The 26,329-nt window shown below is 46.2% G+C and overlaps 2 protein-coding genes across 28 annotated transcripts; both read left to right on the top strand.

Moving 5' to 3' along the window:
• Positions 1-217: 217 nt before the first annotated feature.
• On the top strand, positions 218-7,168 carry IRS2 (insulin receptor substrate 2). Its single transcript, XM_083730061.1, has 2 exons — positions 218-3,708; positions 4,918-7,168. Exons 1-2 carry the CDS (start codon positions 261-263, stop codon positions 4,920-4,922), a joined length of 3,453 nt encoding a protein of 1,150 aa, XP_083586187.1. The 5' UTR covers positions 218-260; the 3' UTR covers positions 4,923-7,168.
• Positions 7,169-12,993: 5,825 nt separating this feature from the next.
• On the top strand, positions 12,994-25,255 carry LOC310840658 (uncharacterized protein). Of its 27 annotated transcripts, none has more exons than XR_014561954.1 (5): positions 12,995-13,543; positions 13,679-13,766; positions 21,688-21,764; positions 22,945-23,077; positions 24,675-25,255. XR_014561954.1 is itself a non-coding variant. In XM_083730932.1 (4 exons), exons 1-4 carry the CDS (start codon positions 13,731-13,733, stop codon positions 24,707-24,709), a joined length of 270 nt encoding a protein of 89 aa, XP_083587058.1. In that variant the 5' UTR covers positions 13,662-13,730; the 3' UTR covers positions 24,710-25,255. The 27 variants fall into 27 exon arrangements, 6 of the variants coding, with proteins under 6 accessions (XP_083587058.1, XP_083587061.1, XP_083587056.1 ...); XR_014561956.1 differs by lacking the exon at positions 24,675-25,255 and adding an exon at positions 22,154-22,537 and having other exon boundaries at positions 21,668-21,764; positions 22,945-23,555; XR_014561957.1 differs by lacking the exon at positions 24,675-25,255 and adding an exon at positions 22,369-22,537 and having other exon boundaries at positions 13,679-15,097; positions 21,364-21,764; positions 22,945-23,555.
• Positions 25,256-26,329: the final 1,074 nt, after the last annotated feature.

The raw sequence follows: 26,329 nt of genomic DNA, 5'->3' as shown, positions 1-26,329 counted from the left end.
TGGTTCTGGATATGTATTCTGGGTAGGGAGGGAAGATCTTCAAAGAGCTTGTAACCCATGTTCCAGGTTCTTACTCTTCCATTTTCTTCTAGTTGTGAGGGTGAGGGATGGGGAGGGGCCTCACAAGTGGAGTAGCCTAGGGCCTCTCTTCATCTAAATCCGGCCCTGCCTCCTTGCCCCCCCCCCTTGTTTGAATAGAAAACTAGAAAAACTGCAATCCATTGGTGGAGCGCGCTGTCTTTTACGCGGGATGCGGGCTGATGAAAGGACCTGGGCGGCTTCTCTCCGCAACGCCCCTTCTCCTACGTGAGCTTCTGGGTAACGCGGGCGCGTCACGTGTTGTTTTGCTGTTGGCAGAGGAGAGCGGAGCGCGAGAAGTTCCCTCCTGCTGCTGCTGCTGCTGCCGCCGCTGCTGCATCTCTGGTCCTCCGGCGAGGAGCGCGCGCAGCACCGAACGGACTGAGCGGCTGGCCAGAGCGAGCGAGCAAGCGCGGGCCACAGCGGAGACCCGAAGCGGCCGGGGGCGCCGGGGTGGGGGACGCGCGAGCTGCGGGCCTCGCACAAGCGCTGCTCGGAATCGCCGCCCCGGAGCGGGAGAGGGGATGGCGAGTCCCCCCGCGGCGGAGCTTCCCGACCGCCCGCAAGGCGGCCTCAACGGCAACAACAACAACAACAACCACCAGCAGCAGCCGCCGCCGCCGCCGCCCGAGCAGCCGCCGCCGCCGCCGGGCGTGCGCAAGTGCGGCTACCTGCGCAAGCACAAGCACGGCCACAGGCGCTTCTTCGTGCTCCGCGCCGCCAGCGACGGAGCGCCGCCTCAGCCCGCCCGGCTGGAGTACTACGAGAGCGAGAAGAAGTGGCGGAGCAAGTCGGCGGCGCCCAAGCGCTCCATCGCGCTCGACTCTTGCCTCAACATCCACAAGCGGGCCGACGCCAAGCACAAGCACCTGGTGGCTCTGTACACGCGCGACGAGTACTTCGCGCTGGCAGCCGAGAGCGAGCCGGAGCAGGAGGCCTGGTACGTGGCGCTGACGGAGCTGCTCGGCGAGAGCCAGCCCGCCGGGCACGACTCCCCTCGGCGCCAGCCGCCGTCGGCCTCCCGCGAGGAGCCGCCGCCGCTGCCCGGGGCCTCGCCTTACCGCGAGGTGTGGCAGGTGACGCTGAAGCCCCGGGGCCTCGGGCAGAGCCGCAACCTCGCCGGCGTGCACCGGCTGTGCCTAGCGGCGCGCACGGTGGGGCTGGTGCGCCTCAACTGCCAGCGGCCCTGCGTGACGCTGCAGCTCATGAACATCCGCCGCTGCGGCCACTCGGATAGCTTCTTCTTCATGGAGCTTGGTCGCTCGGCTTCGACTGGGCCCGGCGAGCTGTGGATGCAGGCGGATGACTCGGTGGTGGCACAGAACATCCATGAGACCATCCTGGAGGCCATGAAGGCGCTGCGGGAGCTCGCCGAGTTCCGCCCGCGCAGCAAGAGCCAGTCGTCGTCATCTTCATCCAGTTCGTCATCGTCCGGCGCCAGCGGAGCATTGTCGGCTATGTGCAGTCGACCCATTTCGGTTCCCGGCCGCCGCCATCACCACCCGCCCTCTCTGACGGCGCTGCCCCCCAGCCAGGCCGGGCTTCTCCGCCGGTCGCGTACAGACACTCTGGTGGCGGGCAGAAGCAGTGGGAACCGGAGCCGGACTGCGAGTGAGGGTGACGGGGGCAGAGCTGGTTCACTAGCTGGCAGCCCCTCGGGGTCCGATGCGGGAGAGCCCCCGCTCGGCCGCTCGCACATGCCTGGGGCAGCCAGCTGCAGGCTCGGGAGCCAGACAGCTGCGCCACCCGGTCGCTCCCTGGCCTTGTTGCGCTCCCCCTCCTTGGTTACAAAGCTGGCTACGGAGTCAGGCATGTTCTCCCAGCACCCTTACAGCAGCAGCACCTCCGGCTCCCCTAGCGATCCTGCTAGCTTCCTGGCCTTTGAGGAGTTGGGTCCAGTCATGGACCCTTCAACAGCTAGTAACCACAGCAACACACCTGAGACTCCTCCTGACCTGCAGCTGGATGGCTACATTGCCATGGAGCGGGGACACCTTTGTTATTGGCCCTACATATGGGAGAGCGCTGGAGGAGACAAGGTTCCCAGGAAGCGCACTTACTCCCTGACAACACCAGCATATCGGCACCCCATGCCAACTCCTCTCTCCTCTGCCTCGCTGGATGAGTACACACTCATGCGGGCTACCTTACCAACAGCAGGGGCCCCTTCAAGGGGAACCTATACTCCTTACCCTGAGGACTACTGTGATGTGGACATTGGCTCTGGCGGAACCACCAGCAGCAGTAGCAGCTCACATCTAGGTCGCAGTGGTAGTGGGGAGGAGGGCTACATGCCCATGAGCTCTGGGGGAGCAGCTGTTTTGCCATTGCAAGGTGGTCCTGGTGGTTATATGTCTATGAGCCCCACCAGTGTGTCAGCCCCACAGCAGATTTTGCATCCTCACTCCCACAAGATCAGCAGTGATAACTCCCTAGATGACAGTGACTACATGCACATGTTGGGTACTAAGTTATCTAGGGAGAGTCCTGATGGGAGAATGACCAGTGGTGACTACATTGACATGTCCCCTTTGCTGTTGCCTCCTGTCTATGGATCTGCCTCACCTGTGCCCTCTCCTGATGGCTTTGCAGGCCAAGGGCTGAGGGGCCAGACCAGCAACTTCTATAACCCACTATCTCATGCCTGCCAAAGCCAGCCAAACTCTCTGGGTGAGAAAAAGAACAGTGACCAGTATGTGTTTATGAACTCACCTGTAGAGAGATTAACTCTCACACCCAAAGGGGAGTCCTTCCTAGCTATCTGCAACCACACAATGATGCCTTCAACCATTTACTACAGCCAAACTGAGAGCTCTCTTACTCCCTACATGAATGAGCAACCCCCTACAAATGAATCACAAAGTCCCTGTGGAGAGTATGTCCACATTGGATATTCACTAGCCTGTGGCAGCTCAGCTTCCTCACTTGGCTCTGGGTTGAATGAGCACAATGATTCCCTCATCCCCAGCTATATGAACCTCAACTTTGATGGGTCACAATCAGCAGCTGCGGAATCCTTGGAAGATGTGTTGATCCCAGGATCCTGCCCCAGCCCTGGGCAACCTAAGAAACATTACCTAAAGGTTGAAATGGAGACAACTTTTACAACAGCCACCCCAACCCAGCCCATTTTACAGAAGCCAGAAAATGTTGATGTAAGCAGCCCTGTTACTGAATTGAAGCAACTTACACTTTCTGGGGTGCAGGCCTTCATCTTTGCCAGTCCTCCTCCTGATCCTAATCATGGAGCCAAAGTAATCCGTGCTGATCCTCAGGGACGACGGAGGCACAGCTCAGAGACTTTCCCCTCTACTACTACAGTGACACCTGTTTCTCCTTCCTTTGCACACAGTCCAAAGCGACACAATTCTGCCTCTGTGGAAAATGTGTCCCTCAGGAAAAATGGCTTGTTAGAAGAGCAGACCAGCAGCCCCATGTGCCGGGAGACCTCAGCTGGCTTCCAGAATGGCCTCAACCACATTGCTGTTGATGTCTTGGAAGGAGACTATTTGGCAAGTGGTGGCCAAGGCAAGCACAAAGGCAGACACCCCTGTAATGAAAGTATCAATGGTACTTACACCAGTATAGACTTCTTGACCCACAATTTGAAAGAAGTCTCTTCAGTGAAAGGTAAGCTTCCTTACTTTAACCTTTTTCTTTTTCTTCTTTTCTTTTTTGTGTGGATAATGGATTGAAACACCATTGTGCCCAGAGCTGCTGAACGTGATCAAACTTTGGTGTCTCATTTCACAGAGGTTTTTTTTATCTGTAATGAGAGTTCTTCCAGTTCAATCTTTATTGCTACACCTTTAGGCAGGATTTCTGTGCCCACTGACCTGGGAGTAGGGGGACTTCTAACCAAATAGGAATATGAGTGTCCCTAATAGCTCCCCTGTACTGGGCTGTCCTAGGAGGAAAGAACTACAAAGCAGCTTCTCAGACATCCCTCACAGACTGCTATGTTTGTAGGAAAGTCCTTTTGTGTGTGTGTGGGGGGGGGTTTCTCCTGAAATCCTGCTTTCCCAAGAGGACTGAACCGACTCTATGAGGGCTTCTGTTCTAGGCTGCAGTATTTTGTTGCAGGTCTAACTTAAGAAGAGTTGACCTCTAAAAGCCAAGTTTTGATAAAAGGTCAAACCAATGAGGTGACTTAAAAGGGGTTAAAGCAATGAGGTGAAGTGGCCCCTGTAACAGAAGGATGTGGGATTACAGAGTATTACATGCTGCTGCAAGATCCAAGTTTGTGGCAAGTACTCTGGTGAGAGAACTCCAGCAGTTAAAATCACAAAATATGCCAAAGTGGCATGGAAACATAGACTCTTTAAAATATGCTCTTGTCAGTTCCAAAGCTTCCCTCTTCTTCCAGCATAGGAAAAAGCCACACATTTGGCAAGTTAAAAATGCGTTTATGTGCTTTAAGATTTTAATAACTTAATTAAGATTTTAATAACTTAATTACCTAGTTCTAGGAGCTGTAGTTGATGAGCCCATGAAGCAATGTGGTCCTCATGCTTGAGGAACATTGTACAGAATTTTGGCGGCTTAGGCATGCTGGCCACATGACCCAGAAGCTGTACGCCAGTAAAGCGAGATGAGCGCCACAACCCCAGAGTCATCTGCGACTGGACCTAATGGTCAGGGGTCCCTTTACCTTTACACACCAAGAGAGTAACAGGCAAAAGTAATGCACCAAGGACATCTTCTACATGTTGGTAGTCTGTGCCCTCAGAGAACTGGGTCATTCTGAACTTGTAACTGAGTAGTGAAGGAGCTCTGACTGCACCTGCATCTTTATTTGGCTAGAGTTTAGTGATGCCTTTACTTTCTCTTTCTTTTCAGAATGAAGAAACCAGTATTACCGCCATGAAAACTGCTTGATGAAATTTTAAAAAATTTAAAATCCTAATACAGTATGCTTTTTTCAGTTCCATGGTTCTCATGGAGGGGAATTATCCCATCTCATTCACCGAGTTTGCAACACTGTTTGCATAAACTATGCTTTAGAACTTTGGACGTCTTCAGTAGGCTGACTGAGTGAGTGCCATTTTTCCCCCCAGCACAGTTGACTGTATTTGTTTTTCAGCATGTTAGGAGGTTGTGTTTGCAACTGCTACAGCTGTAAAAATCTGGTTTTTTACTGGCACCCTTTCAAACCTCTACAGCACTACCTCAGTTAAAAATGAAACTGGATTTGTAATGCTGGTGTATAATGGCTGGCAATATCTTTTATCTCAGAGCTGAGTGTTGTCATCAGCCTTAATGATCATATCAAGAATCCTGCTGCCGCCTGGTTGCATCTTAGCCATTGGCTCCTCTGTTTAGTTAGCAGGCAAAGTCCAGGATAGGAACTGAAAAATTTAAGCCAAAACTAACTTTAAAGTTTAGGCTTCTTATCAGAATATTTATAATGGTTTTAAAATATGTAATGGAACATAATACAATTAAACTATACTATACTAAGATATTCTTTACCTTGTGACATAATTGTATAATTGTGTCTGTTTAGTTTTTTAACTACTTCAGGAGTACTTAAGGTCTTCTGTTTGTATGCTTTCATTTATCAGCTAATCATGATATTAGTTGAATTTCTTGTAACCAAAACCAGATCAACATGCTAATAATGGAAGTGTATTTGTTGTTTTTGGACCAACTGAATAAGTTCAGAACACTTCATTTTAAAAGACCTCTTATAGGAACAAAAAATTTCATTAAAAGAATTTGGGGAGAGGGCAAAAACAAGTTATTCTAGAAATTCTCACAAGTATACGTAGTGAAAACCAACAGTGTCATAGCTGCTCTTTTATATAAAAAGGTAAAGGACCTCTGACCATTAAGTCCAGTCACGAACGACTCTGGTGTTGCGGTGCGCATCTCGTTTTACTGGCCAAGGCAGCCAGCGTTTGTTCACAGACAGTTTTTCCGGGTCATGTGGAAAACCGGGTCATGTGGCGAAACCAGAGCAGTGCACAGAAACGCCGTTTACCTTCCCTCCAGAGTGGTACATACACTTTGACATGCTTTCGAATTGCTAGGTTGGCAGAAGCTGGGACAGAGCAATGGGAGCTCACCCCATCGCGGGGATTTGAACCGCCGACCTTCCGATCAGCAGGCCCAAGAGGCTCATTGGTTTAGACCACAGTGCCACCCGCATCCCACTCTTTTATGTATGTCACCCCAAAAGCTTGCACTATGAGTTATTTTTCACTCTCTTGTTACTTCTAACCTCTGTTTGTTTAAAGAGACTCTTAAAAAAATTATAATGATTTCAACTCTTGTCTGAGTCATAAGAAGTTTTTTTCTTGAGAATTTTCTGTACTGTGTTATCAGAAACAATGTATTACATGTTTACTGAGGTAGACAAAGCATCCAGTGTCTTATTGCTCAATTAAATGGAATGCAAACTGCTTCCATGCTGAGCATTGGGATTGAGGATTGTATAATAAGAGATATCTGAATGTAATCTCCACCCATTTAGTCTTCCTCTGAGGGCATGGGAAGGGGAATATTATAATGCTTCTGCTAGTAAAATGATTGAAGTATCAAAAAAGATTTCTTTTAGTCATATCTAAACACCCCACCTTTCTGCCTGAGCAAGATGGTTGATTATAAAGCTGATGAGGAACACTGAATTGCTGAAACCAAAATGTTATTGCCACAATAATGAATTTAGCCAGACAACATCTAAAACAAGGGAGCTTGAATATACTATAGTATACATTTCACAAAAAGCTTATGCAACTATTTATGTTCCTAGTTTACAATGTGGAACCAAAAGTCTGCTAAAACTTTGCAGTGTGTACTTTGTACACCTTGCCTGGTTTTGATTTCTAAAAGTTATAAGCAGTGTTTTCTTTTTTGATACGTAATTGTTTCTAGTTATCGATATGTTAAATTATTTCTTGCCATTGTGACAAACACTTAGCTTACCTGGCTTTGTCTTCCAATGTGCACTCTGTATATAGGAGTAAATCAGTGATGCTGCTAGGGATGAGAATACATGGAACTAAAATAGTATTTAATCTTTACTGACCTTGGCTGCTCTTGTTAATAGAAACATGCAATAAAATATGTTATTTATTAAAGGAATAAATTCTTTGAGGACCTGTTCTTTGTAGAGATTTGTAGAGAATAAAATTATTCTTTATAGTTTGTTAAAATTTATTTTTATAGCTTTTCTTTTTACAGAAGTAACTCTTCTCTCCCTCTGTAACTATGATGCAGAACAGAACAAACCCAAAGAAAGTTGAGCCCAGATTATCCAATACAATAAAAGAAAACATATCACACCATTAGGAATCAAAGCAGTCAAAATATTTTACATGCTGTAGGAAGTCCTCTGATGTCCATCTTGTTGATATGTGTAATAAAACAATACAATTCCACCATGAATTTGTCTGCCCCCATGACATTTTTATCTTATCTGCCACTTTTTGGTACCATGTGATAAGAGTTGCCCTTTCTAGTCCCATCTAAAATCTGTTAATCTGCATTCAGGCCACTACCAGAAAATATCCAATTAATGGTTTAAAGTGAACATTCAAGTTTTAATCTAGAAACAAATTCAACAGAGCCTTTTGTAGGCATTGACTAGTAATTTTGTGGATCTCTGTAAAGATAGAATCTAAAAATATGGCAAATTTGTTGCAGGAAGGATCCCTTAATTTTACACCTCCTCCAACACTCTGTCCCCATCTCAGTTATTAATAACACATTATATAACATTATATAATCTTAGAAACATGGCTATTTTCTTTCTGCATTTCTACATCAAGCTTGTAGTAGCAAGCAAGTAGTAGGTCCTCTACATGGAGAAGATGTAGAAATGCTAATGGGTGACAGACGGTGAAACTGCTCAATACCTGCGTTGCCTCTGTCTTCACCCAAAAGGAAACTGATGATAACAACAGATGATGCAAGGAAGATAAGGCTACTTTAGCTACTTTAAATGAGTTACAGGGCCTCATGAGCTGCTGCTGCTTCATCTTTGGCAATCACTCATAGCCAAGTAAGATTGTCTTCCATGAACATGGTTGTCAGAGCTGCCTCTACGTCCCAGCTCACAGAGGACCAACGCTAGGCTGTCGTAATGTACAAAAGTCTTTATTGAAGTTCAGTTTCCATTTTAAAGCCGCAGCGTGCAGCCCTACGTCTTAAACCCTAGATTGGCGAAGTCCCGTCTGAGTCTCCTCCCCTCTGACACCAGTTTAAGATCCTAGCCCTGCTCCACCTTTTCCGCTGCTCTCTCCTCCTCTGGGTCCTCCTGCCCGCTGGGGCATTGCCCTTTCTGGACTCTTCCGACGCTGAGTCGCTTAGCTCCTCCCCCTGCCTCCGGCGGGCTTTAGGACCCGGTTCCCAATCCTCATTTTCTGCTGTCCCGCGCTCCTGTACATTTGAACTTGCCTCTTGCGCCAACCCAGTGACCTTTCTCCTAACCGTTACACTGCTTCTGTCACTGCTTCCCTCTTCCGGGATACTGGCCGGATCTGACCTTCCCTCCGTTGTCCGACTCTCCGATGGAGGTGTGGTCAGCTCTGCCTCGTCTTCTCTCCCTGGTGGGGAATGCACTGGCCCCGATACTTGGGACTCTTCCCCCCCACTCTGCTCTGGTGGGGAAGCTGGTCCTGATTTCCAACTACTGCTCTGGGAGTCCCTGCTGCCCCCTTGCTCCTGGGGCGTTCCCCTTGGGAACCCCCTACCCCTGGCCACTGGCGCCCCCTTCTGTGAATCTTCCGATTTCGCTGGAGAGGCTCATGGAATCCCTCGGGCCACTGTCATCTCCTACGCTTCCCTCGGATTCCTCCCCCTCGCTCTCCATTTCCTCCCCCTCCTGTGCCTCTGCTCCTGAGCCCCTGACAATGGTCTTAACAGTGAGTTGGTAATTCTGGATCCACACGTCCTGTCCACAGTGGGACATAGGTTTCCGGGCGGGAGTTGGTCACAGTGAGGTTTTGCCAAACATGACTTCCTCTTAGCACGTTTCTCCCTTTCTTCCTAAGTTTGAGCATCTTCAGAGTCCAATAACACCTTTGGTAAAGGCTGTTCTCTAATTGGAGTGCTCACAGGCCAGTGTTTCCCAGTTGTCAGTGTTTATAATACATCTTTTTATATTTGCCTTTAAACCTCTTTTGTTGAAAGTGCATTACACTTTCCATTTTTAAGTTTGGAATACAATAGTTACTTTGGAAGACTAATGAGGCATCTGAACAACATGACCATTCCACCAAATTTGATGTTGAAGAATCATTGCTTTAACACTACTGCTTCCAGTACACTTGTCTTCCCAAGTGATGTGTAACATTTTTCGGAGACACCATATCCATGTTTCACAAGCATACAATAGCTTTGTAAACAAGCATTTTGATTTCCCTGCAAATGTCCCGATCCTCTGCACTTCAGTTGGGAGAAAGCTGCACTCGCAGAGCTCAGGTGATGCTGGATTTTGGTATCAATGTGGAAAGATAACTGCCCAGGTAGGAAAAGTGATACACACTTTCCAACATTTGTGGTGCTGCAGAAGGGTTGTTTTGTGCTTTTTGGTGCAAGCACTTTGGTTTTGCGGATGTTGAGCAATAGGCCAAGCTATTCATAAACTTCTGCAAAGGTAATGAGGATGGTTTGGAGGTCATCCTCTGAGTATGCACACACTATGTTGTCATCAGCATACTAAAGCTCTATGACGGAAGTTATGGTAACCTTACCCTTTGCTTTCAACTTACTCAAAGAGCTTTCCATCTTTTGATATGTTATTTCTACTCCGTAGGGGAGTTTTCATGGCAATGAAAATAATAGAAGTGGCAATTTTCATGGCAATGAAAATAATAGAACACAACCCTTGTTAACACCTGAGGCCACTGTGAATGGTTTGCTTTGAGAGCCATTGTTATCTGTGATTGTTGCTGTCATATTATCACGGAGGAGCCAAAGGATGTTCACAAATTTATATGGGCAGCCAATTTTCAGAAGGACAACCTACAAGGCATTACGATGTACAGTGTCGAAGGCCTTAGTCAGGTCAATGTAGGGGAAGTTTTTTTTTCTCTCCTTAGTTGCACAGTTTCTATCTTTTTGCTAGATCTGAAAGGCCTTCCTTTCAATCTCACTGTCATTCTTATGAAACCAGTCCTTGATTTGGTACCCAACAGGCATTGTTCCTCGATGTTATTAAGGAATTCCAAAAGCAGATGGTCCTTAAGAGTCATTTGGAAGCAATCCCGTTTAATAGGATCTTGAAGAGCTTGAGTGTTCATTTTGCACCTTGGTTTCCTTCCCTGAAGACTTTGTTGAGGTATAATCTTGATAGCCATCATGAAATGTATTAATCGGTGATCTGTCCTGCAGTTGTCAGCACTCGTCATAGATGAGCACACCACGGCAATCTTCAGCTCAGACAATTACCGGTACATAGTCAAAGAGGTGCCAGTGGTTCGACCGAGGGTGCTTGTTATAGGTAATAATAAGGTTGTGCGCTGCACATCTAGTCAAAAGTAAGATTCCGAATTGGTTGCTGTTGCCAATTCCTTCTTTCCCAATTTTCCCAGGTCACAGATCGAAATGCATCACAACTCTTGCATTAAAATCACGCAGGAGCATTTTTTTATCCTCCTTAGGCGTCTCCTTAGGTGTTTGGGGTGAGGGGTCAGAGTCTAGGGTAGGGATTTAGGGTTAGGATTTAGGAGCTAGGGCCCCTAAATTGACCCCATTTAAAAATGACCCCAACCCTTACCCAACCCCTAACCCCTTAACCCTCGTCCTAGCCCCAGCCCCTAAATCCTAAACCCTAATCCTAAATCCCTACCCTAGACTCTGAGTCTCACCTCTAATCCCAAACAGTAAGAGTTAGGGTTTACGATTTAGGGTTGGGGTTGGGGTTAGGGTTCGGGCATTGGTAGGCAAACTAAGGCCTGGGGGCCAGATCTGACCCAATTGTCTTCTAAATCCGGCCCACAGATGGTCCAAGAATCAGCAGTTTTTACATGAGTAGAATGTGTTGTGGAATTCGTTCATTTTTTTCCTTCACAATATAGCTGGCCCCCCACAAGGTCTAAGGGACAGTGGACCGGCCCAATGCTGAAAAAGTTTGCTAACCCCCTGGTTTAGGGTTAGGGTCTAGGGTTAGGGTCAGGGTCTAGGGGTTTAGATCAGGGTTTACAATTTAGGGTTTGGGGTTAGGGTTTGGTTTAGGGTTGGGGTTAGGTTAGGGCAGGGGTTGGCAAGCTTCACCTGCCATGGGTCGGATCACTCCCACAGAGATCATCTGTGGGCTGGACTGGTGCAGCACTATGTTGGAAATGGTGTCTGCGCATGTCCACAGCGCTGGAAATCGCTTCTGCGCATGCCCAAACACCGAAAATAGTGTCTGGACATGCACAGGCCTGATTTCTGGTATCTGCGCGTACGCAGACACCATTTCCAGTGCCACTTGGTAAGTCCCTGCGCTGTGGTGTGCTGCTTTAGCACAGTGCACGGGGGACTTGCCGAGCGGGTGGCTTGGTTTGCAGGCAGCTCGTGGGTCGGTAAAACCGCATCTGGCCCATGGGCCGCACGTTGCCAACCCCTAGGGTATAAGGGTTTAATGTTTGCGGTTAGGGTTAGGATTTAGAGTTTAGAGTTAGGGGTCAGAGTCTAGGATAAGGGTGTAGGGTTAGGATTTAATGTTTGGATTTCGGTTAGGGCTAGGGTTAAGGGGTAGGGGTTGCGGGTTAGGGTTAGGTTAGGGTTAGGCTCAGGGTCTAGGGTTAGGAGTTAGGGCTCGGTTTAGGGCTAGGGTTAGAGTTGGGGTTGGGTTTGGGTTTAGGGTGAGGTTTACCAGTGTTTAGAGCAAGTGGCTGGGCAACAATGTCTAGTGGTTAGAGCGTGTGGCTGGGAAGCATTACCTAGTGGTTACAGCGAGGGACTGGGAAGCTTTGCCTAATTGTTAGAGTGACTTAATGGGAAGCTTTGTCCAGTGGTTAGAGTAAGTAGCTGTGCTTAAGAGCGAGTGGCTGGGAAGCAAGCAGCACTTCCTCTGATCCCAGTCAGTTAAAGGGGATTGCAAGGTGTCCTTCGTGGCATAACTGGATACCTAAATATCCCTTAAAGTGCCATTTAAGAGTGCAACATCAAGCAATTAAATTCAATCACCTTTGAGCACAAGGTTGTGACGTTTTTCTGTGTAAGGGACCCCTGCATATTTCTGCCTTTCAGCGGGTTGGACTGGATGACCCTTGGGGTCCCTTTCGGCTATATTATACGATTCTTTGGAAAGTGCTTCAGAAACAATAAACGGTGGGGGGCATTCTTTTAAGTTAGCTCACATGGCGAGGTGGCCCCTCTGAAACTTTATTATTTCTTGCATGACAATTTGAGCTTGACATATGCTGTGCCTGTTTTTACACGGGACTCCTCTTTCTGTTCTTGTGGGGGGGGGGGAATCGGTCCCACTGATATTTCTCAGGTTTGTATGGGCACTGCTGAATTCCTGCTCCGAAAAGGTGAAGGAGAAGGAGGGAGGGAGAAGAGGAGGTGGAGAAAAAGTCAGCAGCCGGAGTTCAGGAGGCGCCCTCTGCAGCCATTTTAGGAGAGGCACGGAGGATGGAAGAAGAATGGAAGGAAAATGGCAAAAAAGGGCGGAAGCAGAATAGCCAGGATGGGGGGACTGCATGTGGAGAGGCTGCGGGTGCCATTTTTGAAGAGGGAAATGGCTGCCCGGAAGTGGAAAACGGCGGATAATGTTACCGTAGCTATTTTGGATGAGAGAATTAATATCCGGAAGAGCCTCCATTTATGGCGGTTGTTGCCAGCGGCGCCATTTTGTGTCAGGGAAATAGATGCCGGAAGCGCCTCCATTTTGAAAGATGGGGGGAGAGGGACGTCGACGGCAATAGGCGGAACTTCTCACGGATCTGGGCAAATCGCTGGGCGGATTAGCTAACCTTTCCTCTCCGAGGAAGACGGAGCCGCGTGTTTGCCACCAGCCGGAGCTCGCGGTCCACGGGTAGCCGCTGGCCCCGGAGGGCGAGTCCTCTTTGCCCCTTTGCCTGCTTCGTTGAGAGGGGGAAATGTGTGGCCTTCATGCGCGGTCGGGGAACCCTTGGTCAAAATTCATTTTAAGGGCTGGGGGGGGGGTGCAGAATCGAATTAACGGCGACGCAGGGTGTTGTCTTTTATTGTTATTTAATATAGTGGATTTATCTGGCGGTTCACAGGATTAAAAGACGGGGTAGAAATATCTGCAAATAGTTTTTAAAAACACCAATAATCTTTCCCTCCCAGAAGCGTTTAAAGGCTGTAGAATATTAATTAGCCCTTTAAAAATGCCTAAAAAGAACATTTGGGGCTTGGTCTCGTCCCCCCTAACCCTTAACAGTAGAGGTTTTTTTAATTTATTCTATTTGGGGGAGAAACACCCCCTGGCCCTGTCTCCTTTCCCCATTTCTCAGCAACTCCCAAGTAATTGCCTTGAGATCTCTATTGCATTTAATCCTTAGTCAAAACAAAATAAAAAAATTCCTTCCAGTAGCACCTTAAAGACCAACTAAGTTAGTTCTTGGTATGAGCTTTCGTGTGCATGCACACTTCTTCAGACCAACACGGCTACCTATCTGTAACATTTAACCCTTAGACAGCTTTTGTGAGCCTAATCAAGCAATGTGCTGAAAATTTAATTTGCTCAGATGAACCATTGCTTCCATCAGTGGTTTTGGAACCAGGTAATTCCTCCAGATTTATCCACACTAGCCAAGTAAAGTCAAAACACATACCTTGAATTGAATGCCACAAGAATAAATGGGGTCAGCCCCTGCTATAGTGGCCAGCCCCAAAAGCCATTTGTGTTGTTAGGATTTTCAAAAGCAGAAATAATATTTACAAAACAGCAACTTCAGACCAGTTTTGGAAACTTGCAGCACTTTGCAATGTTAAGAGGTGCTCTAAAGAAAAGCACTTTCTACATTCATGAGCCTCATTCCCCCCCCCCCCCCTCTTTTGCTGGAGGTATAAATGTTGTTAGCAATGTGCAATCACCCTGAAGGCCTCAGGCCTGCTCCTGACTGTTGAAATGCTCCTGGGGAGGCTGTAAGTCAGTCAGTAAACTCTTCTTCCAGTCAGTAAACTGATTGCAAGGTGTCCTTCATGGCATAACTTGCAGTTACTATACTTGCAGTTCCTATACCTAAATGAAAGTGTCCTATACCTAAATGAAAGTGTCATTTAAAAGTGCAACATCTAGCAATTAAATTCAATCACCTTTGAACAGAAGGTTGTGACACCTGCATATTCCTGGGTTGCAGCGAGCTGGACTTGATGACCATCACAGGATTCTTTGGAAAGTGCTTCAGAAATAATTAACAGAAATAGCATTCATTTAAGTTAGTCATATGATGGCACAGTAGTCTCACTTCCCTGTAAACTACCATATTTTTTGCCCCATAGGGCGCACCTAGTTTTTTTTGGGGGGGGGGAATAAAGGGGGGAAATTATTTTTTCCCCCAGGCTGCGCTTCCCGGGTTTCGGGCTGCAGGCTGCTGTCCGCAAGCCTTGGGAGCCCGGCAGGAAGTCACGCCAGTCTCCCACTGCTCAGCGCTCCCCCGGCTTCGGGATGCAGACTGCTATCCGCAAGCCTAGGGTGGGAAGTCGCGCCGGTCTCCCAAGGCTTGCGGAGAGCTGCCTGAAGCTTGCATTTGCCCCATAGGACGCACACACATTTCCCCTTCATTTTTGGAGGGGAAAAGTTGCGTCCTATAGGGCAAAAAATACGGTACTTTATTACTCCTTGCACTGCAATTTGAGCTTGATATATCCTATGCCTGTTTTTACATGGACCCCCTCTTTCAGTTTTTCTGTCCTACTGATATTTCTCAGGTCTTTATGGGCTCCGCTGAATTCCTGCTCCAAAAAAGTTAAACATTAAACTTTTTTGGAGCACGTTTTTGGAGCAATGTTTTAGTATAACTTTATGAAAAATACAGAAGCTTTTCTACTAGGGATAATGGACACAGGTATAGCAAGAGAAGATCAGAAAATATTCCTCTATGCCACAGGAGTGGCAAGGATCCTTTTTTTTTTAAAATATTTTTTATTGCTTTTTAGAAATACAGAAATACAGAAAAAAGAATAAAGAGTGGTTATAAGAAAGTAAAGTAGAAAAATAACAAATTTCCATATTCTTTTTCCATCTAATCTATAGGACTTCCCCACATCCTCCGAACCCTGCGTTCTCTGTCTTATAAAGCATCAGCAATTTGTTAACTTATTTCAAAACTTATTGTAACTTCCATTTTATCATGTTCCCTATTTTCAATTTTACTGTAACTCAATTCTTATATGTTTTATATTAAACACAATAAAGTTGTTTCATTATTTTACCTCTGAATTCTTGTGTCTTAATTTTCATTTCATTAACTTACATTTGCTGAAGCTAGAATTTCCTGAAAGGTGCATTTTTTAACATTCATACAGCTTATAGTGTTTTTTCAAATAGTCCTTAAACTTTTCCCAGTCCTCCTCAATTGTTTCTTCTCCCGCGTCTCGGATTCTGCCAGTCATTTCAGCCAATTCCATATAGTCCATCAACTGCGATTGCCATTCCTCCAGCGTGGGTAAGTCTTGTGTCTTCCAATATTTTGCAATCAGGATCCTTGCTGCTGTGGTAGCATACATGAAAAAGGTTCTGTCCTTCTTAAGCACTCTCTGGTCCACCATGCCCAGAAGGAAGGCCTCTGGTTTCTTAGGTAAGGTAAATCTCAGTACCTTTTTTAGTTCATTATGGATCATTTCCCAGAAGGCCTTCACTTTCGGGCAGGTCCACCAGAGATGAAAGAATGTCCCTTCCGCCTCTCCACATTTCCAACATTTGTTGTCAGACAGATGGTATATCTTAGCTAGCTTGACTGGGGTCATGTACCACCGGTATACCATTTTCATAATATTTTCCTTCAGGGCAGTACATGCCGTAAATTTCAAACCGGTGTTCCATAACCTTTCCCAGTCTACAAACATAATGTTGTGCCCCACATCCTGCGCCCATTTTATCATGGCGGATTTGACTGTCTCATCCTGTGTATTCCACTTAAGCAGCAAATTATACATTCTCGAAAGTAGTTTACTTTTTGGCTCTAACAATTCAGTCTCTAGTTTCGATTTTTCCACCTGGAATCCAACTTTTTTATCTATTTTAAATACCTCTTGAATTTGCGCATAGTGCAGCCAGTCTCGTACCTTAGTTTTCAATTTCTCCAAACTTAACAACCTCCAATTGTCTCCAATTTTTTCAATTATTTCCCAATATTTAGGCCAATGGGCCTCCATGTTGAGTCTCTTACGTGCCTTGGCCTCCACCGGTGAGAGCCACCTCGGAGTCTTACTCTCCAATAAGTCTTTGTATTTTATCCAGACCCTCCAAATTGCTCTTCTGACAATATGGTTTTTAAACAATTTGTGCACTTTAACCTTGTCATACCACAAATATGCATGCCACCCAAACGCATTGTCAAACCCTTCCAGATCTAGGACGTCAGTGTTCTCCAATAAAATCCAATCTTTCAGCCAGCAGAAGGCTGCAGATTCATAATATAGCCTCAAGTCTGGCAGGGCAAATCCCCCTCTTTCTTTCGCATCAGTTAATATTTTAAACTTTATTCGGGGCTTTTTGCCCTGCCAAACAAACTTAGAAATATCCTTCTGCCACTTTCCAAAACATTCCACCTTGTCCACGATCTGTAGGGCCTGAAACAGAAATAACATTTTCGGCAATACATTCATCTTTACAGCAGCTATTCGACCTAACAAGGAAAGTTTCAATCTTGACCATATTTCCAAGTCTCTTTTGATTTCTGACCAGCATTTCTCATAGTTATCTTTAAACAAATTCAAATTTTTGGAGGTCAAGTACACCCCTAGGTATTTTACTTTTTTAACCACATTCAGCTCCGTTTCTTTGGAGAACTCATCTGTTTCTGTAACTGTCAAATTTTTTGCTAAAACCTTGGTTTTTTGCTTATTTAACTTAAACCCCGCCACCCGACCAAAATCAGAAATTAATTCTAACACTCTTTTAGTGCTGGAGACTGGTTCCTGAAGTGTTAATACCAAGTCATCTGCAAATGCTTTCAATTTGTATTGTTTCACTCCGACCTCGATTCCCTGAACCAACCGGTCCTTTCTAATCATATTTAGCAACACCTCCAGAACTGAGATGAACAATAGGGGGGATAGAGGGCACCCCTGACGTGTCCCTTTTTCAATTTTAAACTCCTCTGTCACCACATTGTTTACTATCAATTTAGCTTTTTGTTCTGTATAGATTGCTTCTATACCATTTTCGAACCCCCGCCCCACTCCCATCCCTTCCAAATTTTTCTTCATAAACATCCAAGAAATATTATCAAAGGCCTTCTCTGCATCAACAAAAATCAAAACCGCTCTGGTGTTCAGATTTGTTTGTAAAAGTTCCAAAATGTCAATAATGTTTCTTGTGTTATCAAACAAATGCCTACCAGGGAGAAAGCCGGCCTGGTCCTTGTGAATCACTTCATTTAGTACTTTTTTAAGTCTATTTGCCAAAATATCAGCAAAAATTTTATAATCCACATTTAGGAGTGAAATGGGGCGGTAATTCTTAAGTTGGGTCTTTTCAGTCTCTAATTTAGGTATCAATGTGATGAAAGCTTCTTTCCACGTTTCCGGTGCCCTCCTTCCCTCCATTATCTGGTTGCAAACCTCCATCAAAGGTTGTATCAAATAGTCCTTTAAAACTTTATAGTATTTGGAGGTTAGGCCGTCCGGGCCTGGGGACTTGCCAAGTTGAAGATTTTGAATGGCACTTTCAATTTCTTGCTGTGTAATGTTACAGTTCAGGTTTGTTCTCATTTCCAGGGGTATTTTTTGTAATCCATTAGTTTTAAGAAATTGATCCACCTCTGAGGCTTTTTGCGGCCCTTGTGAATAAAGTTCTTTGAAGTACCTCTGGAAGCACTTTCTGATTTCCTCGGGTTTCTGAACCATTCTCCCTTCAATCTCTAGATTTGTAACCGTATTAAGCTTTTGTCTCTTTTTCAACTGCCAGGCTAGCAGTTTCCCACACTTATTCGCCGATTCGAAGGATCTTTGTTTCATTTGTTTAATTTTCCATTCCACCTCTTGATTTATCAATTTTGAATATTGCGCCTGGAAAAATTTCACTTCTCTTAACACATCCTTCGACTTAGGCCTAGATCTTAATTTTTTCTCTCCTTCTCTTATTTTCTCCAATATCTTCTCCTTCTTTTCATTCCAGAGCCTTTTCTTAATCGTGTTTTGTTGTATTAGAAACCCTCTCATGACTGCCTTACTTGCGTCCCAGATTGTTCTTTTTTCCACGGTAGTATTCAAATTTATCTCAAAATAGTCCTTTAAAGTTTTTTGGGCCTTCTTCACAATCTCCTGATCTCTTAATAAAGTGTCATTCATTTTCCATCTAAAGGAACCGGTTGTATTAAGTCTCAATTCCACTTTCAAAGCACTATGGTCGGAGCAGGTTTTTGGGCAGATTTCCACTTTTCTAGTCTTAGGTGCCAGTCCTCTAGTTGTCCAGATTTGGTCGATTCGTGTCCATGTCAGATGAGCTTCAGAAAAGAAAGTCCCTTCTTTCCCTAGAGGGTTCTTAACCCTCCAAATGTCAACTAAGTCCATATTGTCTGTCATTTCAAAAAAAGTTTTAGGTAGTCTGCCGTCTTTCGATATGTTGGCATTTTGTGACTTATCCATATTTACAGACACAACCCCATTCATATCACCCAGTATAATGATGTTACTATAGTCCAAATAATCCAGCATAGTCTCATGCAGCTTCCTGAAAAATTCCGACTTTCCCTCATTTGGAGCATATATTCCTAATATCAAAAATTTTTCTCCTTGTGTCTGTATTTCAATCGCCAAAATTCGGCCATATTCATCTTTGAATAAAAGTTTCGGTGACAGGCTCTCCTTTGCGTAAATCACCACTCCTCTCTTCTTAACTTTGTCCGAAGAAATAAATTCTTGGCCTAGTCTTTTGTTAATTAACACTTTTCTATGGAGCCTTGTCACATGTGTTTCCTGTAGGCAGATAACGTCCAGTTGTTCCTTTTTCAAGATGTGAAAGACTTTTCTTCTTTTTTCCGGGGAGTTTCCGCCATTTATGTTCCAACTAAGAAGCTGCAGAGACATCCTGAATCAATTGACGGGTTCTACAATGGGGTATCTAAGCTTCCGCCCGATCCCGGGGGAGGTAATGCTGGTCCTGATCCAGGTGGTATAACTCTTGGAGGTGGTCCCGGTGGTGGTGGAGGCCAAGAAGCTGCAGCTCCTTTTTGCAGGTCCTCCTCGTGGTCGTGTAGGAACTTCTGCTGGTCTTCAGGTGATTTAATCTTTATTTTCCTTCCTTTGTAAGTAAATGAAAGTCCTTGTGGAAACTCCCACCTATAAGGAATTCCATTGTGTCTCAACAATTTGGTCAGATCTATATAGGTAGTCCTAAGTTCCAAGAGATATTTGGGTATATCTCTGTAAATTTCGGCCCTTTTGCCTTCTATCTCCAAAGATTTCTTAAAATGTAGGCCTAATATCTTATCCCTTTCTTCTCTTGATCTCAGAGCAACCAAACAGTCTCTGGGCTTGTCTTTCTTTACTGATTTTCCCAGTCTAAAGGCTGTCACAATTTTAAAGTCCTTTTCTTCCTCAATTCCCCAGAATTTGGAGAACAAAAGTGTCAAAAATCCCTCCAAATTATTTTGCTCCAGTTCCGGGATAGCCCTTATCCTGAGATTACTATCTTTACTTTTCAATTCGACCAATGCCAGGTAGGCTTGTTGTTCCCCTACCTGCCTTCTCAGAGGTCTTACCTCTCCTTTAATTTCATCAACCTTTAAATTCGCCTGTTCTGCTTTTTGGTTGGCTTCCACAGCTAATTTGTAGTTTTCTGCCGTAGCTCCTTGCAATTTCTCAATTGCCTGAATGTGCTGCGAAACCTGTTCAGTTAATTTGCCAATAGAGGATGTAGCTTGGTCAATCTTTGATGTTTGATTGTCCACTTTTTGGTTTAAAACTGCCAATTGTTCCAAAATTTGTTTTAAAACTGTTTCAGATCCTCCAGTTGCCATATCTTCTGCAGCAGGCTGCACTAGTTCCACCTCCTGTGCTGTCAGCACAGTTGGGACAGATGATCTGCGGTGATGAGTTAAAGTTGTTTGCAAAAGTTGCCCAGATTTTTTCTCTTTTTCTTTATCTTTGGCTTTAGCTGCTCTTGTTCTCCCTGTGCCGCTCATTCCACACCTGCCTCTGTTCAAGGTCAGATGGTCTTTTGTCCCATGGGAAAAACAAGTCCCAAATATAAACAAATAAAACCACAAAAAGTTTCAATAAGGCTCAATTCCCATGCCACTATATTTCCACAGTCCTATAGGGGGAGTATTTCAAAGTTTCAAAGAAGAAAGGAACTATTTTCCGCCATTGAAGTTCCTCAATTCCCCATGTTGAGTTTTGTAATTCCCAAACACAAAAGGAAGGTTTCCAGAACTTCTGATCTCTTAAAATCCAGCCACAAGGTATCAATATAGGTCCATGCGACAATGTTTAATGTTAATATCTCAGTCTATGCAACAATTTCAATCTCTGCAACAATGTCGTCAGTTTGACAGCAGTTTGACAGTTCTTTTTCTATGCACTGGCAGCCCGATGACGGGGTTATCTCTTTCAACCCCGTTTAGCCCAGAAATAGGAGGATAGTTCCAAAGAATAAAAGTCTATAAATCACACAGTTCTTTCCTTTTTATCTTCAAAGTACAGAGTCTATCAATGCACCCTTTCTTCCACTTTTACAATCCCTTTTTAGATACTTCAGCTCGTTTCCGAGCCCTTGCTTTGATCTAATTAGCAGAGTCTGGAGGCGGACTTCCTGTTACTCGCCTCCCGTTTTCAGCCGAATTTCTTCAATTTAAGTTAAAAAATTTAGGTCCCTTACTCACGGGTATGTTGCTCCAATTCCGATAATTTCAAGAAGAAAGGTCAGCGCTCATCAGCAGCAGCGCGGCTTTGCTTCCACGAAAAGAGCGATGAACTCACAGCGCCGCTCCCCCTTTCACGTTCCGGAGCCTCTTACGAGGCTCCTTCCCCGCTTCTGGGGGGGCTCCAGGCGCCCGCCGAGTCCCACGGCCGCAGGCTCGCTCTGCCTGCGGTTTTTCTTAATGGGTCTCCGCTTTGCCGCAGCGGACGACCCTTTTTCGCGGAGCCCCTCTTCACAGCGCGAAGAGGACCGCCATTGCTGTTTCGCGCCGCCTCCGGAAGTACGTCCAGGAGTGGCAAGGATCCTAATTGCTAAAAACTGGAAAAAAGAAACTGTGCCAACAAAAATGGAATGGCAAGACAAACTGTTAGAGTATATTGAACTGGCTAGATTAACAGAGGCAATTAGAGATCACACTAGACAAAGAGCTTCAAAAAGCACGGGGGGAAAGCAGAGAATACTTCACAAAACAGTGCCCTAAAATACATATGAGCTTCCTTGCAGTGGGTTGGACTTGATGCCCCTTTCATGTCTCCCATGCTCCCTGTCTCTCTTCCTCTCCTTTTAATGACACTTCCCCCGTTTTTTTCCTAGCTGGGCCTCCCATTTCTTAGCTGGACCACCTCTGGGAACCCAAGTGCTGGCACCTGCAACTTCGCCTGCTGGCATTGCTCTGACGGGATCCATTGTGGTAAGTTTTGGCGTCACCAAAGACTGCTGGGATTGCTATGAGAAGATCCATTGACACCAGTTTTGGCGTCACCAAAGGAATCAGGGAGATGTGCTTCAATTCCCCTCGCAGATAGTATTTAACCCATCACGGCATCTCTCAAAGCATAGGAACTGTAGTTTCCTATGGGGGGAGAGAATATTCTGCGCAACCTTTCCCAAGGGAACTCTGGGAGGGTCTCTTTGGGAAACGGAACAAACTACAGTTCCCACGATGTCCCCCCAAAGCACCCTGGGAACTATTGCTTGCTCTGGGGTGTTGAGGGTTGTAGCATCTGAACAGTAAACAATCTGTCCTTGCATTCCACAGTATACAACTCCTTGCCGTCCCAAGCCCATTTCTCTTCCTAGGGAACTCTGGGAACTGTAGCTCATGGGAGGAACAGCACTTGGTGCCCTGAACTCTGGGAACCAATGGGCTGGCACTGCCGAGTGTCGCCTTGGCCTGCGACTTTGAAGGCACCACCTGCAGCTGGGAGGACGTCAGCATGCCGTCCAGCATGTCGTCCAGGGTGGGGCGGAGGCTGGGCACTGACCAGGGTAAACTTGCTTCATTTGAAAGGCAGAGAAGCATTGCTAAGCAGTTAGAGCATTCTTTGACCTGGTGCCCCCCAATCAGGCTGGTACATGAGCACCTCGGAGCAGCGAACCAAGCCACCTGACTCCGCTCCCTGACCATGAGTGATGCGGCCACAGTCTGTGAACTCCGCACCTGGTACAGTATGGCTGAGAAAGGTAAGCTTGGGGCACTGGTGGTCAGAAATCCAACAGGCGCAGAGCCATGTACTTGGCCTTTTTCCCTGTGTGGAGGAAATGCCACCAGGCACAGTTGTTGTAATTCCATATTGATATCACATATTACATTTCTAAGCTGTAGGACATATCGTGGTGATATCATATAATTATTATTTATTGATTTCCAGACTACTGACCGGCATAATGAAATTTACTGATGCCCTGCTTCCCATCCCCCTTTGAGATTCCTGGCAGCTGACCGATAAAAATGAGAGCGGTTGAGACTAGATGTCATTCTGCAATTCTTGCAGAGTCCCATCTCCTCAGTTTATATATCTATGGTTCCCATCTGCAAGGGTCAGGCTAGATGACCCCTGGTTCCTCACCTCTCCGCCCTTCCCCTGCAGGACTCAACGGGAGCTTCCCAGTGGAGCTGAGCCATGGAAGCCAGATTGTCCCCTGTGGCGAAGCCCTGCGTCACCCTCAGGCGCCCGGCGCCCCCTTCTAGCCTACACCGGAATAATCCGCAGTGCTTTCCAGGTGGGTCTTGGGCTCCTCACCCTCCCTGGCCGCTCCTTATCTGGAGCATGTCAAGAGCGCAGGTGACCTTCTCGGTGATGAGTGTGGCACTGGACAATGTGTAGTTCAGGAACTGTCGCCCCCAAAGTAAAGCTTTATTTTCCGCCTCCCCAAAACCTGGCCAACCAGATAGATTGCTTGGAGGCAACCCATTAATCGTCCCAACATTTCCAGGTCCCCAGAGCTGCGCCCCAGGCGAGCCGTGCCTGCCAAGCGGCTGCGTGGCCCCTGCCCACACCGAGGACTGTGGTGACAGTGGAGATGAACGGGGTTGCGGTGAGCGGTCAAGGGGGCATTCAAGGCCAGGGGAACATTGGCATCACCAGAAGGGAGGGGGTTACCAGTGTCGCAGGAAACCCCCCCCCCAATCATTCAGTTTGTACAAACTTCACACACACTCATACTCACACACTACATACGTTACACTTCTGTTATAAATTCATAGAAAATCAACCATACATCGGATTTGCACTGTTCCACTTTTATTTTACTCCATGAAGGAAGGACTACAAAATGGGGAAGGTTTGATACAGGGCAGCCATCATCCCTTCAGCATACCAGCACATACACAGGAGCCTTGCCCAGTTGCTATGCCAACCCTAATGGTCCTAGACAGAAGACCATCAAGATCCCAAAGAACTTGCATATGGGGGTGGACTTCGGCATGGACTCTCCCAAAGGACAATAATCAGCTCTTCCCTCTGGGGGCAGGAAACTGCAAACTCCCCTCTGTTACCTGGAAAGTACTCATGGGGGGAAAGGGGGAACCAGCCAGGAGACAGGACACTCAGGTTACCACCACAACTCCTCCCTCAACCCCTCCTTTCTGTGATGTATGTTTCTGGGGGTGGTCTTGATCTACAGGGTGGCAATTTCAAAAGTCTTTATAAGGTCTTGCACACCATTTTTCTGGGTCCTTCCTCTCTCCTGCAAGTGAGGGGAGCACCCTGTTGCAACAGATCAATAAAGGCCAAACCTACAGGCTGATGTTTTGCTCCAAGTTATCCTGGTTGGTGTCTTTGTTTTTGTCCAAGGGAGCCCTCAAATTTTTCCGTTAACACCAGGAAACCTCCCATCCAGGCCAAAGCATTTGAGGAAGGTGCAGAGTATGCTGGCTGAAAAGGGGCTTACTCTGGGGAAAATCCTGAGCGGAAGTTGCAAGTTGGTGGCCCCCACTGCCTCTTGTGGCAGGAAGTTCCATAATGTGCGCTTTGTAAAGAAGTACTTCCTTTCTTTGATGTGTCCTGAATCTTCCAGCGTCCAGCTCTGTGAGTTCTACCGTTATGAGAGAGAGAAAAACTTTCCTCTATCCACTTTCTCCAGGCCATGTCTCATTGGCCTGGAGAAATCACATCTTTGCACAATTTAATGTACAAAGAACAAATAGAAAATAGGAACAAATAGGAAAACTCCCCTTCATTTGCTAAATAACCACATCCCTCATTTGTGTTGCTGGGATAAATTTATTTAACACTCTGATGAACTCACCTGCCAAAACACAGGAGAATATCAACAATCCAGCACAGAAAATTTTACCCATGGTGTTTTGTTTTTCCAGAATCAGCTAAAACAGAAGGGAGAGGTCACCCGTAAGGGAGCAAATATTCCTTTGAGAAGTTTCTCCCGAAATGGAAGGCACATGAGACTCTGTAATTCTCTTCTTTGGGAGGTGGGTTTCGTGCAAAGTGGCCTTGGGGAGCTGGATGCAAAGGAGGCACGTCCCAGGCCTTTGAACTGCAACAAGAACAACCTGGGAGCATCTCTCACCTCCTCACTCTGGGCGCCTGCACCTCCTCACTCTCTCAATCACTCCGCTCCCAGGCGAGAACAAAGACCAACCTCTCTGGTGGGGTTAATGTTACATATGGTGTTCCCATTATGTAGGGACTGGTGATTCGCTTCATCATTAGGGTCCAGACTGAGGTTCCCAGGGTGGCACGTGGACTCCATGGCACCCTCTTAGCACTCACCAAGGCCCCCTCTTAAAAAAGTTTCCCCAAAATCTGTTAGTTTTTACAGTGCTACAAGACCATTTGTTTTGGCAGTTGAGGGATTATTTATTTATTTATTTATTTATATTGCCCTTTATTTTACATCACTGTAAATTATTAAATAATAAAAAATAGTGTTTGTTATTTAGATCAATCCATATAGCTCATTGGGCAGAGCACAAGACTCTTAATATCAGGGCCATCCTTTGAGCCCCATGTTCCCAGAGTTCCCTGGCAAGAAGGGAACCCCACCCCTAACAAAATCCTAACTCTAACCCAGGGGTTGGCAAGGCCATGGGCCAGATCACTCCCACAGAAATCACATCTGTGCGGGTCTGCAGCTCTGGAAATTGCTTCTGCGCATGCCCAGACGCTGAAAATCACTGGGACAGCTCAGTCTGCAGAGCAGGAGACTTTCCATCTCAAAGACCTGGGTTTGAGGGGCAAAAAGATTCTTCCCTTGCTATACTCCTATTGATGCAGCCCAGAATTGCATTGGCTTTTTTAGCTGCCGCGTCACACTGTTGGCTCATGTCAAGTTTGTGGTCAACCAAGACTCCTAGATCCTTTTCACATGTACTGCTCTCAAGCCAGGTGTCACCCATCTTGTATTTGTGCCTCTCATTTTTTTTTGCCCAAGTGCAATACTTTACATTTCTCCCTGTTAAAATTCATCTTGTTTGTTTTGGCCCAGTTCTCTAATCTGTCAAGGTCGTTTTGAAGTGTGATCCTGTCCTCTGGGGTGTTAGCCACCCCTCCCAGTTTGGTGTCATCTGCAAATTTGATCAGGATGCCCTTGAGTCCATCATCCAAGTCGTTGATAAAGATGTTGAATAAGACCGGGCCCAAGACAGAACCCTGTGGCACCCCACTATTCACTCTTCTCCAGGATGAAGAGGAACCATTGATGAGCACCCTTTGGGTTCAGTCAGTCAGCCAGTTACAAATCCACTGAGTGGTAGCATAGTCAAGACCACATTTTACCAGCTTCTTTACAAGAATACCATGGGGCACCTTGTCAAATGCCTTGCTGAAATCAAGGTAGGCTACATCCACTGCGTTCCCTTCATCTACCAGGCTTGTAATTCTGTCAAAAAACGAGATCAGGTTAGTCTGACATGACTTATTTTTCAGAAATCCATGCTGACTATTGGTGATCACAGCAGTCCTTTCTAGGTGCTCACAGACTGTTTGCTTAATGATCTGCTCCAGAATCTTCCCT

The sequence above is a fragment of the Podarcis gaigeae genome (genome assembly GCF_964106915.1).
Source record: "Podarcis gaigeae genome assembly, chromosome: 3".
Taxonomy (NCBI): Eukaryota; Metazoa; Chordata; class Lepidosauria; order Squamata; family Lacertidae; genus Podarcis; species Podarcis gaigeae.
Note: the sequence above shows the minus strand (reverse complement) of the source record. Positions and strands in the feature narration are given on the sequence as shown.